Raw genomic sequence first — 16506 nt, forward strand, 5'->3', positions numbered from 1 at the left:
AACGTATATTCAAGGAATCATAATCTCGAAATGCATTATTGGCTGACATAAATTATAGAGTGTGTAAACCATACAAAGCTATATCTCCATATAGTTTTTTTTTTTGACTTAAGGCTTGCATATTTGTCCATATAGGTTCTTGGACATATATGTTATTAATGTGCAATATGCATAACACAATCATCAGAAAAAGCTTAATACATAAATACAAATGCTTGTATATCTGATATAGAGTACACATATGGAAAATTAAACTATAGAGTACACATATAATAACCTTGAAATGGCAATCATGTTAATTTTTTTTTTTAAAGTTTCGTTATTCCTGTATATTTTTTTCTTACCTTACAAGAATCCGTGAGGTCAACGAGAAAGAATGAATTTAAAAAATACTTATTTAAAATTTGATGAACTGAAACTCTCTCTCTCTAGAAATTTATAGTGGTATGAATTTCTCTCACTAAAAGCATTAATGGACCTTTCGATAATCATAAATGTAATGCACCCTCTCTATGCATTTCGCAATAACTCCTTTTCCTGCTGCCACATCTTTCTCTTCTTCCTCCTCTCCTTAGTTCCTCCTATTTTTTCTTAAACAACAAAATTCTCCTTTTGCTGGTTTAAAGAGAGGATCCTCTAACAACATATATGTCTTGACTGGGCTATAAATCGGTGCCCTTTTGATTTTCTCAGTCCTCCACACATATCGCTTTTTCGCCACAAGAAGAGAACCAAAAGACTTTGGTCAGATAAAAAATAAGAGAACCAAAAGACTAGAAAAGGCCCCGAGCTAGGGTTTCATTGTGTGTCCAAAGGTTAGATCTCTATCTCTCTCTATATATATATATGCGATTGTTCTTTGTTTCTCTGCGGAATGAGATATGTATAGCATGTTTGTTCATGCTAACCAGATCCCTTTTGTTTTTAGTCTTTTCAAGCTCTGTATTAACCTCTTTGTAGATTTGTTTTATTTTACTTATCTCTTTGTGCGTAGTTATAAACATGTAAAGGGGTTTGAGTTAGACGAATTTTACTGAGTACTATAGTCTGGTTGTGCTAAAAAGGCCATTAAGTGTCAACTCATATACATATGTAGTTATGTACACATTTTTCTTTTAATTATTATTGTTTTCTCAATTGGTTCTTTTTTTTTAATTTCCAATTGATTTACCTTTTATAGTTACTTTTCGTTTTTACTATAAGTGGTTTTTTTTTTACTTTTTTTACATTAAGATAAAAGCATAATTAACGGGGCACCTTAAGAGGGTTTCTTAATGGTGGGGGCCGTTAATTTTGCAAAAACCGATCATAAACCATATCAAATTAGGATCGATATTGGAGGGTTTTTGCACTGTTCGCGGGTCCTACCGACACGACCAACACGTGGCGGCCTGCTATTGGTTTGCTTATAATTTTTTTTTTCTTTTTCAAATCATATAAAAAAAAGAAATTTTTAAGAAACCCTCAGCCTTAAGGGTGCTCTAAGGTCAATTAAACGAAAAATGTCTTCTTTTTCTTACACAAAGACGTCTTTTTCTTGTTTCAGTAGCCTGTGGATTTCTCTATCTCGCTAGCTTTTATTAGAGAAAAGAGAGAGAAATTAAAGAGAGTGAGACAAAAGATCATCAACTTCAATCCAAACCAACACAACACTTTCAAAAAAGTAGATCTGTATGTAGGGTTTCATTTTGTTTTACATCAATTCGAGTTTGGCTTAACCATATCGATTTTGAATTTACTCAAAAACGTAAAAAAGAAGTAAGTAAAAGCACATAAGTTATCGTTTTTTGTTTGTGTAAGATAATTGAAAGTTAGGGTTTCCTAGATCGTGTCTTCATTCGTTTTCCATGTAGATCAAATGTTGTTTATGACTTTCAAGATTAATTATGCCACAGTTGTTTATATATATTTATGGATCGTCTACTTTGTGTATGTGTATGTATATTCTAATGGATATGATGTGCTAGAATTTTCTTGAAAACAATATTTCTTAGAATATTATCCTAAGTAGTGTTTACTTTATTTCTCTATATTCTTTTTTTTTAGAACAATTTCTCTATATTCTTATAGTGTTCAACATTATATTTAAATATTCACCGAGTATTCGTATCCCATTTGTTTAACTTGAATTCCCGAGATTTTTTTTATATGCAATGATCAGGTAATGTCCGTAGTGAGTGCATTTATATTCATACCCTTTTTGATAAGATGCATAGATATGCTCACTAAGATATATAAATAACCATGAAAATATATAATAGACTAATATATTTTAACTTTTCGGTTACTTGTGGAATGTGAAAAATACCATATAAGTATATATATAAGGTATGTATAGTTTCATAATATCTAGAGGATTACTTTACATAATACCAAGATTCATCTTCCGTTTCTACTTTGACTCGTATATATACACATGATCATTTGACCTTTGATTTGGACAGTGGGAGATACTTTAGAGTAGAAAATCGATTTTTATATCAACGAAAATGATTTGGATAATCATCTTGTAGATTTGAAGGGAAATCAAAAGCTAAAAGAACTACAGAACCGATATAGGGATCAATCATCATCATCATATGTATCATCCAAAGATGTTCGAGTCTCATCATCATATGTTCGATATGACAAAAAGCTCTGACAATGATTTGGGTCTTACGGGGAGCCGAGAAGACGACTTTGAGACTAAGTCTGGTGCAGAAGTCACCATGGAGAATCCTTTAGAAGAAGAGCTTGAAGATCCTAATCAGCGTCCCAACAAAAAGAAACGTTACCATCGTCACACGCAACGTCAGATTCAAGAGCTTGAGTCGTAAGTAACACCTCCCATACGTGTAAAGATTTTTTACTGTTTTGAGATTTAAGGTTAATGTTTGTTGTTTGTTTTCGATCTTTTAGGTTCTTTAAAGAATGTCCTCATCCTGATGATAAGCAGAGAAAAGAGCTGAGCCGAGAGCTAAATTTAGAACCTCTCCAAATTAAGTTTTGGTTCCAAAACAAGCGCACTCAAATGAAGGTACATACTTAGGCTATAATTTTGATTATTGACTCATTATGTTCATTTAATATGCATGAACTGGTCTCGAATCTTCACTAATGTTAATCAATGAACTTGATGTTTTCATTCCAACAGCATATGAAGCCTTCTTTAAACACATATTGTAGTTTGCTAATTGCATAGTGTAGGTCCTCTATTAAGGAATTTATTTGGTTATTATAGGTATAATTATCCATTTTTACTTGCTCTATACTCTTCATGAGACCAAACCTAAAGAAGAGAAAGTTGTGATATTTATAGGCACAACATGAGAGGCACGAGAACTCGATTCTGAAGTCAGACAACGACAAGCTCAGAGCAGAGAACAATAGGTACAAGGATGCTCTAAGCAACGCAACATGCCCAAACTGTGGTGGTCCTGCTGCTATAGGAGAAATGTCGTTCGACGAACAGCATTTGAGGATTGAAAACGCACGTCTGCGTGAAGAAATAGATAGAATCTCTTCCATAGCTGCTAAGTACGTAGGGAAGCCAATGTTGCCTCATTCCTCGCCTTTCTCTCAGCTCACAACGTCAACACACATTCCCACGCGCTCGCTTGATCTTGAAGTTGGGAGCTTTGGGAACAATAACAGTAGCCAGACAGGTTTTGTAGGAGACATGTATGGAACAAGCAACATAATGAGGCCGGTTTCTATCCCACGTGAGGCTGATAAGCCTATGATTGTTGAGTTAGCGGTTGCAGCCATGGAAGAGCTTGTGAGAATGGCTCAAACTGGTGATCCCTTGTGGGTTTTAAGCGATAGTTCGGGTGAGATTCTCAATGAAGAAGAGTACTTTCGAACGTTCCCTAGAGGAATTGGACCTAAACCTATCGGTTTGAGATCAGAAGCTTCTAGAGAGTCAACGGTTGTTATCATGAATCATATCAACCTCGTTGAGATTCTGATGGATGTGGTATCAATCTGTTTCCTTATCTTCTCAAAGTTTAAGAAAGTTTCTAACATTTAGCTGACATCATCTCTCTCTCTGTATAGAATCAGTGGTCTAGTGTGTTCTGCGGGATTGTATCGAGAGCATTGACGTTAGACGTTCTCTCTACGGGCGTTGCTGGAAACTACAACGGAGCGTTACAAGTGGTATGAGACTGTTAAAAGATTTCTTGCTTAACATGTTATTTTTCTATTATTGAAAGTGGTATAAGACCTAAAAAGATTACTTACTCTACAAGCTATTAGTCTATTATTCTAAATCATGTATTAATCAATATCCCTTATGTGTTTGGTCTTTATTTTCTTGTACGCAAAGCTGACAGCAGAGTTCCAAGTCCCCTCACCGATTGTCCCAACACGTGAGAACTACTTTGTTAGGTACTGCAAGCAGCATAGTGACACTACTTGGGCGGTTGTTGATGTGTCTTTGGACAGCCTACGACCGAGTCCGATCACTAGAAGCAGAAGAAGACCCTCTGGTTGTCTGATTCAAGAATTGCAGAATGGCTATTCCAAGGTAAATTTAAAGGGCTAAATTGATATATATCAATGTGTGGTCGAGAATCTGAAAAGACATGAATTGATGGGGTGATGGGTTCTTGTGATTGTTGAAGGTGACTTGGGTAGAACATACGGAGGTCGATGATATATCGGTTCATACCATGTATAAACCGTTGGTTAATACCGGTTTAGCTTTTGGTGCGAAACGTTGGGTGGCTACACTTGACCGCCAATGTGAGCGGCTCGCCAGCTCCATGGCCAGCAACATTCCAACTGGTGATCTTTCCGGTATGTATATACACATCAAATAAGATCATTTAAGGCCTACATTGATGAATCAAAAACATTTGAACTAAATAGAGAAAAGAGTATTTACTTATTGGGTCCTTTTATTTTGTGCTAATTATGAATAAGTGATAACGAGTTCTGAGGGGAGGAAGAGCATGCTGAAACTAGCGGAGAGGATGGTGATGAGCTTCTGTAGCGGAGTCGGCGCGTCGACTGCACACGCATGGACGACACTTGCTGCCACAGGATCCGACGACGTTCGGGTCATGACCAGAAAGAGCATGGATGATCCGGGAAGGCCTCCGGGTATCGTCTTGAGCGCCGCTACTTCGTTTTGGATACCAGTGGGACCTAAACGAGTGTTCGATTTTCTCAGAGACGAAAACTCTAGAAGCCAGGTAAAGAAGATACTTTTTTCTTTTAACTTTCTTTATCGAGAGATAATTTGGGTAGGGCTTAGGGCAAAAATGACCAGAACCGAAAACTAGGCCGGAACTGACCCGAAATAACCCAGTTTGGTTCGGTTTTCAGTATAACCATAATATCTGATGGTTCCAGAGCACTATTATGATATTATCCGTGGGTATTGGTTCCGCCGAATGATTTGAAAATTTGGGTATTGTATGTGTTTTTGGGTACAGTGTATTATTATAGCATGATTAATCCAGGGCTTTTAGAGTGAGACTTTAAGAACCGGTTCTTAACTTTTTTAGTTAAAAATTAAGAAATATTTTCTTAACTTCCGCTTCTCACTCCAAGAACTCCGGGTTAATCATGGTCTTAGTTTTCGGCTATACTATAGTATTTTGATATAGTTTTTGTTTTTTCATGAATTTTTTTTAATTTTTAAAAAGTATTTTGGGTATTTTTTTTTTTGTTTTCAGGATTTCAGATAGAACTATTTTGGATTTTTGAGTAGAAAATACCCGAACCAAACCATATTAAAAAAATTTTTGGATGTTTTTCTGGTTTTAAAATTAAGAACCAAACTGATTTGAAACTGAAAAGAACCAATTCAAAAACCGAACTAAAATTTTATACTCCCTTTTCATAATAAATCTCATTCTAGTTTTTTTTTTCTTGTTACACAAAAAATGTTACTTTACAAATCCAATGCAAATTATACTTACTTTCAACTGAGAATTAATTGCAAACTGCATTGATTTTATAAATAATATTATTTATCTCAAATACTATTAGTTAGAAAAATATAATTAATTATAATTTAAATATATTTTCGCTACTTTCTTATTATGTGTGAAAAATGTCAAAGTGAAACTTATACGGAGCAGTATTTACGCGTTTGAAACTCTTATACCCACCCAAAAGATTTGGAACCAATCGGTTTGGTTTTTACAGACCTGAATATCTGAACCTCAGGCCCAAATGTGGGTTTGACTTTGCAGTGGGATATACTTTCAAACGGAGGCTTGGTTGAAGAAATGGCTCATATCGCAAATGGTCGGGACCCTGGGAACTCTGTCTCCTTGCTCCGAGTCAATGTACGAATCTTTCTTACGAAGGTTTTGATGTTTTACGCTATGTTTGTTTTGAACAACCTTTTTGTTTGGTTTTGTTCAGAGCTCGAACTCAGGAGAGAGCAACATGTTGATCTTACAAGAAAGCTGTACGGACGCATCAGGATCCTACGTGATATACGCACCAGTCGACATGATGGCTATGAACGTTGTCCTGAGCGGAGGTGATCCAGATTACGTCGCTTTGTTACCATCCGGGTTCGCTATACTGCCTGATGGCTCTACAAGAGGAGGGAATGCTAGTGTCGTAGCTGAAGGAGAAGTGGTTACTTCCACAGCAAGTAACTGCGGCTCACTACTCACTGTAGCGTTTCAGATACTTGTTGACTCTGTTCCAACGGCTAAACTATCTCTAGGCTCAGTGGCTACCGTCAACAGTCTCATCAAATGCACTGTACAGCGGATCAAAGATGCCTTGGCATGTGACGGAGCTTGAAGTTTTTCAGGTAAGCAATGTTCTCTATTTGGTTATTATTCAGATAGTCACATCTTCTTGATCTATTAAAGCGAGATCTTTAACAAATGATTTGGTTTATATTTCTGCAGAAGTAAGACAGGAGAAAGCAAAGGAAGGTGTAGGAGTTTTTTTCGTGGTGATATTTGTTTCTTGTTTCAATAGTCTTTTGAGAGTCTCCAAAGGAAGTCAAGAACGCACCTCTTGCGTTTAAATCTCATTGCGTGTTTGTTTGCGGGTGGGGCAACAAGAGGCCTGAGAAAGGGTAAATTGAGGTTCGGGTATTGACTTCTGCTGGGAACAAAAAAAGGTTTGTTGTGCGTCAGGCGGTTTTGCCTTTGCGTTTGCATTTACTATGTTATTATTTTATCTCCCACTAGTGGACATCTTCGCATTTTGCGTATTGCGTTACTTTTTAAGTGTATCCTGCTACTCTTTGTTATTATCAAGCCACTTTGGTACTATAATATTGACGATGAAACTGTGTTTATCACTTTCTTTTTTTGAAACTTATCTTTATTACTTCCATATTTATCAGAGATAATAATTTTTACATATATTTTGAAAAATAAGCAATTTTCAACTATATAATGTATAATCTTCTTAAACTAAATAATTTTTTATGACTTGGTTTCAGCCAATAGCAATTCAAAAATATAATTATTATCAATAAATATTTATTGATACGTTGAAACTTGTTATCCCTTATATACTAAAGCGCAAGTCGTTTCACCAATAAAATTCTGCCACGTAATTTCTATTTACAAAATTAAAAAAAAAGTCAATTGAAAAAATAATAGTTGGAAAAAAATAACTATCTAACGGTTTTTCTAGATACAAATCTCACGAATCCAGGATCTTGCTCCTTTATCCATGATCTCTTTTCCATACTTATATATTTCTCAGATCTGGGAACAAGCATCTGAGAAACACTCATCGATCAAAACCAAAATTAAAAGGTCTAAGTTTCAAAATTCTAATCAATAATTTGAGCCGTAGAAAACAGATACCAACAACCCATATTCCCTTTCTTTGTACGGTTTCATTGGCTTCTGGAGAGCACTACATTTCTTTATCAAAACCAGTTTAAGGCTTGGAAGGTTCTAGAGTACATTTGGTAGATTTGCATTGCTGGATATATATTCAACCCGGAACAAAGAGATTTTGGACAAAAAAAGAGGAAGATAGAAAGAAGACGTGGTGGGATTAGAAAGGCTTTGGATAAAAGGTGAATACCCTTCCACTAATTCACCACGAAAGGGTCCACTTAATTGTATTGTTTTCTTCCTGTACAATAGATTGAAAACATCCTTCAGACTACGGTGAGCACTTTGCTACTGCCTTAGAGTTTTAATGTTTCAGATATTCAATAAAAAGTTTGTTTACAATTAGGACAAGAGCAACATGACCTGTTTAAGATGGCAAAATCAGTACTCCATTGGAAAGCTGCTTAAATTCTAAGACAAAATTAACATAGGTATTTAGTAGCAGCTACGTGTTTGTATTATTGCAGTTCTTGCAGTAACTTTGTTTGTAGTAGCAGCTAGATGTTAGTAGCAACTTTGATAACTTGATTATTTTACCTCTTGATTTGCTTTCATGATATGATGTTTCTCTGTTACATATGATTCTTACTGTTTACAGATGGAGATACTAAATAAATGACTAGATGTAATAAACTAAGAAGCATAGATTGCATGTTAAGAATTAGGAAAATATTGTAAAAAAAGAACAAGACATAAAAGTAAAACATGAAAGCTTCAAAGTAATATTTATATCCAACAAGCTAATTAAGATAAATTTAACAAAATTTAAGCTAATCTAATTTACTTTATATGTTTATATTTAATGTGTTAATACTTATCTCCTGATAAATCAAAGTTATATGCACATGTCATTTTCAGTTATATACTTATATGTAGTTGAAAATTTATTTTACTTTTATTTGTAAGCAAAAAATACTCCCATGCGTAGCATGAGACCAATACTAGATATTAACTAAATACAACAAGCATCGAAAACCTAAAAAGTATATAAATGCTAAAAAATTCATAACAAAAAGAGACCATTTGTGATATATCTTAAACCTAAACGCGCGCACACATACACAATTTGGCTTCTCCATTTATTAAATGGATGTATACGGTCTCGTGATTGAGGAGCTGGAGGCAGCAATCTTCACTTCCTCGTCCTGAACGACGGCACCGCCTGTCAGTGGACTCCTCCTCGTGGTGCCGGTGAGGCGATTCTGAACGGGCTTGCGGCTCCGTGATGTGTTTCTATGCGATGGTGTTGATGATAAAGTCTTTCGGAAGCTGTAGGTCTTTGCATGGTGCAACAAGGTTTGAGGGTGCCTTTCTCTCCGGGAGCTTGCGGCAACCTGAGGCTTAGTCCGCTCATACCTCTCCTTTGGACCATCGATGTTACGCTACCTCCGGTTCATCTCGACGACCTTTCTTCTTTGTAATAGTTTCTGCATTTTTCTTATTAGATGCTCTGTTTAGATTTTATTTCTGTTTTTCTGCTACTAGTCTTCTTCGTTTTTCTGTAAAAAAAAAATTGGTATAATCAATTTAACATTTTATCAAAAAAAAAAAAAACAGTGACAACTTTGACTGCCAAGATGTAGTACCAAGTGTATTAGAACATCGATTTGGAAGAGATGATGAGAGCATAAGTTCATTTTGGATATGGTACTAGGAAATGGAATCCTAGAATGACACTTTATATTGTTCAATTACGGAGGACAACAATGCAACGATGTTGCAATCATTTGTGATATACGTGCTTTGTTACAAGTAAGAAGCTGTTTTATGTATTGGGTTATCTAACGGGCCCTGGGCCGACCTCCAAATCCCCAAGTAGGAAACCAAACGAAAAGCACATATCTCTATTATGTTGTTATTAGACTTTAACTCAAATCAAAGCCCTAACTCTGTTTTCGCGCAGGTCTATTCCTCTCTTGTCTTCATCAATCCCATGGAATCTTCTGGTGAAGAGGTAATGGGGTTCACCTCTGTCACTCTAATGGCGATTCATTCTCAGATTCTTATACATAATACATTCAGTGGAAAACATGGATTCTGATATAAGAGACTTTAAGTTACTGCAAAAACAAAGAGTGAAATGAAGTTTTGTTATTGTTGTTGTTTGTCTTGCAAAGAAGTGTGTGGAAGAGAGTCACAAGATGGTCGACTCATTGGACAACCTTCGTGTAAGTGCTGGAAGCTCATCCTCGAGTTTCAAGAAGAAGCCTGTCATTATCATTGTTGTTGGAATGGCTGGTACAAATTGTCCTTGAAAAACTCATTCTGCTGTTAATTTAGTGCTGCATTGTCTGATGTAACTATATATTTGTTATGCACAGGCAGCGGGAAAACTAGCTTCCTCCATCGTTTGGTCTGTCATACATTTGATTCAATCAAGCGTGGGTATGTGTTGAACCTTGTCCCTGCTGTTATGTCTCTTCCCTTTGGTGCCAACATCGATATAAGAGACACCGTCAGGTACAAGGAAGTTATGAAGCAGTATAACTTGGGACCTAATGGTGGAATAATGACGTCACTCAACTTGTTTGCTACTAAGCTCGATGAGGTAAAAATGACTTTCATCATTCATGTTTGTGGTTCCTCGTCTTTTTTAATTGTTCGTGTTCGTTTTAGGTTGTCTCTGTGATTGAGAAACGTGCAGACCAGCTTGATTATGTCCTAGTGGATACTCCTGGTCAGATTGAAATCTTTACATGGTCTGCTTCTGGTGCTATAATCACCGAAGCTTTTGCTTCAACCTTCCCAACTGTCGTCACCTATGTGGTTGATTACTCGACGTTCTACAAGCCCAATTACTTTTATGAGTAACATGCTCTACGCTTGTAGTATTCTCTACAAGACCCGGTTGCCTCTTGTCTTGGCTTTCAACAAAACCGATGTTGCATATCACAAGTTTGCCTTAGAGGTTATGCTTCTTCAACTGTTTTATAAATATTGAACCTATTTGATGGTACTGATACTGGTTTTATGCAGTGGATGGAAGATTTCGAGGTCTTTCAAGCGGCGATATAGTCTGATAACTCGTACACGTCGACCTTAGCTAACAGCCTCTCTCTTTCGCTGTACGAGTTTTACCGGAATATAAGATCTGTTGGTGCTGGAATGGATGATTTCTTTAAAGCCATTGAAGCAAGTGCTGAGGAATACATGGAAACTTACAAGTAATCATACACTCTTCTCTTTGACTACCATCTGTCAGCAAGTTTCATACTTATGATTTGTGTGTTTTTGTTCTTCAGAGCTGATCTTGACAAGAGAAAGGCGGAGAAGGAGCAGTTGGAAGAAGAGCGAAGAGAAAAGGAAATGGAGAAACTAAGAAAGGATATTGAGAGTTCTCAGGGAGGGACTGTGGTTCTAAACACTGGCTTGAAAGATAGAGATGGAGCCGAGAAGATGATGCTAGAGAAGGATGATGATGAGGACTTTCAAATAGAAGAAGACAGTGATGGTGCCATAGATGAGGATGATGAAGACGAAGAGATGAAGATTTAAGACTCAAAAAACCAAAATCTTTCAGCATGATCAAGTTTGCTTTAACTGGTTTTGTTTGAGCCACAGTTGTGTAGTTAAACAAGGAACTGGATCTCTTTGTGAAGATATTGCCTAATGATCTAATGAATGACTACTATAAACTTGAATTTTTAGAGATTTTGTACACAATAAGCGTTCATATATGCACAAAGGGGTAAACACATAAATGTAAGTCGGACAAGGGAAAAAAACTTCCACATTATCCACAATCAAGAGTCAATGAATGTGTACACAATGGTGCCCTTAACTTAAACTGTGCTGTGTGGAGGATGAAGACTCAGTCTTGGTGAATTTCATCAAAGGGGGCAGGAGCAAACCTCACATCTTCTGGCCGTGCAATCACCACAGGCTCATCAGCGAAAAGGGCTTTGAGGAAAGATGGGGTTTTCAAGGGACGTCGATCCGTCATTCGTGGATACACAAAGGCCAAGAAGTAATAAGCGTGACCTGCTATCATTCCCTGAATATAGGACAAAGCTTAAGGGTAAGGACGAGCTTAAAGAGGGAAGAAGAAATGGATGGAATCGAGGCAAGAAAGTGCTTACCAGTAAATCACCCCAGGGACTTGCACCAACAAGGACAGAGAATCCAAGAAGCACCTGCATTTTCAGAACTTAGCGTAAGATATGATTGAAACTATCTCTCTGGTTAGAGCAGTACAAGAAGAAAGTGAGAAAGTCCTAACTCACCCATGGTAAATACGCAGCTGTAAAAGTGAAAAGGCCAAGGAAACTCATGTGGACGTAAGGATTCTGTTTGCTCCATACATAAACCTGCAGTATAGATGAAACATGTCAAAACGGATGATCCTGAGATGGATTTTTAAACCATTTTAGAATGTTACCATCATGAAAGTCAAAGAGTTGCTGAGGAAAATGATTTGGGAGAGTGAGACAGACAAATAAGGTATGGTTCCGCCAATGAGAACAATACCGGTTAAAACAGTTGCACCGAACAAGAGCATGTAAAGGAAATCAGCAGTCTTTCCCCTGAAGGAGTTTTCTTCAAGGAGCTTGCAGTATCTAGCTAGAAAAAACATATGGAACAAGAAGTCCAAATCTGCCAAAGAAGATTGATAGTTCAGAAAATAAGTCAAAAGTTTATAAAGATATATTACAAAGGAAATGAATCCATACAAGTCTTAGCTTAGAAACAAGCGGGGAAATTGCCTATTTTGACCCTAACAATTCTGATTGTGTCTTAAGAACAAGTATTCAATGGTTAACAAAACATTGTTCAACACAACATCATTTACTCTGTAAATACAAATTCAGTTCGACTCATAGTCTAAAACTTGATCACATTATCAATACAAGTACATTATTAAATTGTGAAAGATTAAAACTTTAAAAAAGTACTTACGAATTTCATTTGAAAAGCAAATAAAAAAATAAAACAATGTAGGATCCAACACAAGAGATAAATAAATTACCCATATTCCGGAAATAAAGAAAATTGGTAACGAGGCGCCATAACTGATACTGCTTCACCACAAGGGTTGGATTCAGATACAGATTATACGGTGATATTATCTGCAAAAACACGTTGCCAAAACAATTTAAACCTAGATTTCAATCCCAATCAATTACATTTTCATTAAGAAAGGTGGGATCAATTCGATTCCAGAGGATGAAAACCTAATTAGATACCTCGAGGGAACATCCGACGGTGGTGACAACAGCCGCCGTGAGATATGACCTTGTTATAATCGGCATCTGCTTATACCATTCTTCCACCGCCTGAGCCATTATTTGAGAAACGAATAATCAAAATACCTAATTGAGATTGGATTCAAAATCAGCTCTATCGAAAACGAAAGCGATTGAAGGTTTTTCTTTTTTTCTTTTTTCCTTTCCCGCACGGATGATGAATGTGGAGAAGAAGAAATAAAAAAACTTTGCTATTTATCCGTGTGAAGTGACAATAGTTCCACGAATAAGAGAGCGCGTGGTTTACACGGTCCAATCATGAGTACTTTCCTGACGCTACGTTCTACTAGGCAAAACAAATTAACATGATTTATACTCTATCAAATAAGACGCCAAGTTGTAATATTTAGGAATCGAATTCACAGGAAAGTATAGAACCTAAGAAATCTAATATGATTTATTAAGTAAGATGGTTTTAGAGATTTAAATGTAAATTGCAGTTTTATATTGAACAAGTGTTTGTTCAATAGATTAGTCGAGGTTTTGGTGCTTAAAAGAAAATAGTTAGACTTATGGTTTTTATTCAGGAAACTTGGGATTATAATCCTACAAATGTCTAATGAGTTGCATGCATGATAATGTAAAGCTCAACTACTTGATCAACAAGTCAATCAGTTCTCGCATGTTTCTACTTGTCTATTAACTAGATCTAACGATCTCAACTCTCGTATGTCGATCACTAGAAAGTGTCGATCGATAATCCTATAGGGATATCGATCGATACACCTTTTGCTCCGTCGATCGATTAATCAATAATGATATCGATCGACGTGCTTCTAGTTAAGCTTTATGAGTGGGTTGAATGGTAGCTTACTAAGCTCACTAGATCAGCTCTCGCCTTGCTCATAGCAAGAAACTTAGCTCAGTTAGAATGTTTTGAGGATGAGAACGAAGCTCTCGCTTTTATCAATCAATCCTATGGCAAGTTCTAGGTAGCTAATCTAGAAACAGGCATTAATGAATAATCCTAATGATAATTATCACAACTCAGCAATCTATAGTTGGGGATAATCCCTCCTAACCTATTTAAACCCTAAAATCTAACAATGGAACTACTCAGACATGGCCAATCAATTCATAACATCAATTATGTAAGAAAACTTCATTAGAATAGCAAATAGATACTATTAATGGAGTTCCAATCACAAAATATGACTTTGGTTCTTCTTTCCAATCTATCAAAATCCTAAAAAACTTTGCCTTGAAAATAATAAAACAAGAAAAGCACACTTTGCCTCTAACATGGTGGCAAAGCTTATATCATTAGGTTAAAACTCGTCAGGGGTAATCTTGTAAAATGGTGAAGAATTGGGCTTCAAGTCGGCTGTGACCAAACAGGCTTACTGCGTGCTTAGCTGTCGATCGATGTCAAGACATGAACATCGATCAATTATTCCTCTCCAATATCGACCGATGGTCGAGCTCGATGGTCATTTCGGGTGCTTACTCCAAATATCTCCAAAATGCTCCAAAATCATCATTTTTCTCCAAATCTCTCCTGATCTTGTAAATATAATAAATAGACTCTATAATATAATAATTATTAATAAAAACATCTATAAACCATGGATGAAAATGGGTCAAATCCATAGTCTATCAACTCCCCCAGACTTACACTTTTGCTTGTCCTCAAGCAAAACAAACAAGAAGTCTCTCCGAAAGAGGTTTAAAACAGCAGGGACTCACATGATTTAAAACTTAGAATCATCACCTCTGCAATATTGCAATCCACATCAAAAAGTCCTAATCATAAAAGCACATTATACCACATCCTAGCTTAGCAACCAAATTCATCTAGCCAACAACTTAGCAAATCATGTCTGACATTCCCCTCTACCAACCTCATTTCTTAGCATAAATAAAAGTGCAGGCTTTACCTTGATAGTATCGATCACATGATGCAAGGATTTTCAAACAAGTATCTGGACCTGCAGGTAAACATTAGTTCCTATCTTCTCTCTCTACTAATTTTCTCTCTTAGTCAAAGTCTGCTTATATGCAAGATCATTGACCAAGATTGGACATGCTTCCATGAATCAAGCCTTAATGGTGGTTGCCACCAAGTCATGTTCACTTCTTTTTGACCTATATCCTAGGATTATTTGTGAAGCAAGTCTTAATGGTTGTAGCCACCAAGTCTTGTTCTAATCCTTTACCTATGGAATTCTTATGAAGCAAGCCTTAATGGTTGTAGCCACCAAGTCCTGTTCGAATTCCTTTCTAATAAATCTCTATATATATTATAAAATATTTTTTTTTATAATTCGAAAATAGAGAGAGAAAGAGCGATAAATCTATCTACACAAGGCTTTACCTTCCAGACTTGTTTGAAAAATCCGATCCCATGTATACCAAGCCCCAAGACAAGCAGTTGTGTCAAGTTTAGTGTTGGAGGTCAGCTTTGGTTCCTTCAAAACAATCTCAGCAAGAGTGGATAGTTGACAGGTTGATCCACTTTAGTATCTTTAGTACTATCGGCAATTAGTAAGTCTAGAATGATGCTCAAGAGTGGTTAGATATCAAGCAAAAATCTAAAAGTTCATAATCCCCTTCTTGACTCAATAATAACTTATTTTGAAAAACATTTTAATAAGACTAATAAGTAAACAAATATCAGTAAATCTCCCCCCAGACTTAAACTACACTGTCCCCAGTGTAAATTCAGTCGGAGTTATGGTTAGAACTAAATCATATGGACTCAATGTAACAAGTAAAAATGATATACCAGACCATAATGGATATCGACCGATGTAAGGATGTTGATATCGGTCACCGCAGGTAAGGCTATGTCGATTGATGTCGACAGTTTCTCGTCGGTCGATACTCACGGCAATCGTCTACTCGGTTCTTTTTTTTTAATGACCTGCAATAATTAAAAACCAACATAAATAGTATATTAATAAAAACTTAATAAATATTACCTAATAATGGGTTGCCTCCCACTTAGTGCTTTGTTATAGTCATTTAGCTTGATTTTGGAGGTGATTAGGCTAGTAGTGCTGAGAACTAGGACTTGTTGGAAACAAGTATCCATCTCTTCTTTGCGCTTGTTGAATCATGTACCAGTGAAGTCTCCCATTGCTTCATCCCCTCTGCGCCATTTTTCTTTCATTGTTGCAGTTGTGTTTTCCATCCTCTGCAATCTTTCACCAAGACTCTCAAGGTTGAACTGATGTCTTCTAATTGTGGCGTAAGTGTCAGTTGAAATCTCCTCTCCATGGCACTGTGTGTCGGACATGTCTGATGTCATCTTTGGTACTAGCCGGCTTCGGTTTGTAGCGTCGTCGACCGATGTTCGATGATGAATGTCGGTTGATTTGTTGTTGCGTCTTTCGATCGATGACGATGATTCTGGTCGACGGGCAATGTAACTCTGAATCTCCACCAATTCCCCTTGTATAGCTTCAATCTTAGAAGTCAAACCACTAATGTTAAGATCCATTGGG

At 36.5% G+C, this 16506-nt stretch overlaps 2 protein-coding genes and 1 pseudogene across 3 annotated transcripts; 2 read left to right on the top strand and 1 right to left on the bottom strand.

Moving 5' to 3' along the window:
- The first annotated feature begins 514 nt into the window (after positions 1-514).
- Positions 515-7273, top strand: LOC106389945 (homeobox-leucine zipper protein MERISTEM L1). Of its 2 annotated transcripts, none has more exons than XM_013830303.3 (11): positions 515-815; positions 2514-2812; positions 2899-3016; positions 3299-3955; positions 4036-4137; positions 4307-4507; positions 4605-4779; positions 4906-5177; positions 6186-6281; positions 6361-6763; positions 6864-7273. In XM_013830303.3, exons 2-10 carry the CDS (start codon positions 2580-2582, stop codon positions 6751-6753), a joined length of 2247 nt encoding a protein of 748 aa, XP_013685757.2. In that variant the 5' UTR covers positions 515-815; positions 2514-2579; the 3' UTR covers positions 6754-6763; positions 6864-7273. The 2 variants fall into 2 exon arrangements, with proteins under 2 accessions (XP_013685757.2, XP_022555823.2); XM_022700102.2 differs by lacking the exon at positions 515-815 and adding an exon at positions 1559-1758.
- Positions 7274-9534: 2261 nt separating this feature from the next.
- LOC106384742 lies at positions 9535-11460 on the top strand (annotated as a pseudogene).
- On the bottom strand, positions 11428-13246 carry LOC106389944 (derlin-2.1). Its single transcript, XM_013830302.2, has 6 exons — positions 13001-13246; positions 12784-12883; positions 12196-12410; positions 12041-12124; positions 11897-11950; positions 11428-11811 (listed from the first exon to the last, which is right to left on the bottom strand). Exons 1-6 carry the CDS (start codon positions 13097-13099, stop codon positions 11629-11631), a joined length of 735 nt encoding a protein of 244 aa, XP_013685756.2. The 5' UTR covers positions 13100-13246; the 3' UTR covers positions 11428-11628.
- Positions 13247-16506: the final 3260 nt, after the last annotated feature.

This window comes from Brassica napus, chromosome C3 (assembly GCF_020379485.1).
Source record: "Brassica napus cultivar Da-Ae chromosome C3, Da-Ae, whole genome shotgun sequence".
Classification (NCBI taxonomy): domain Eukaryota; kingdom Viridiplantae; phylum Streptophyta; class Magnoliopsida; order Brassicales; family Brassicaceae; genus Brassica; species Brassica napus.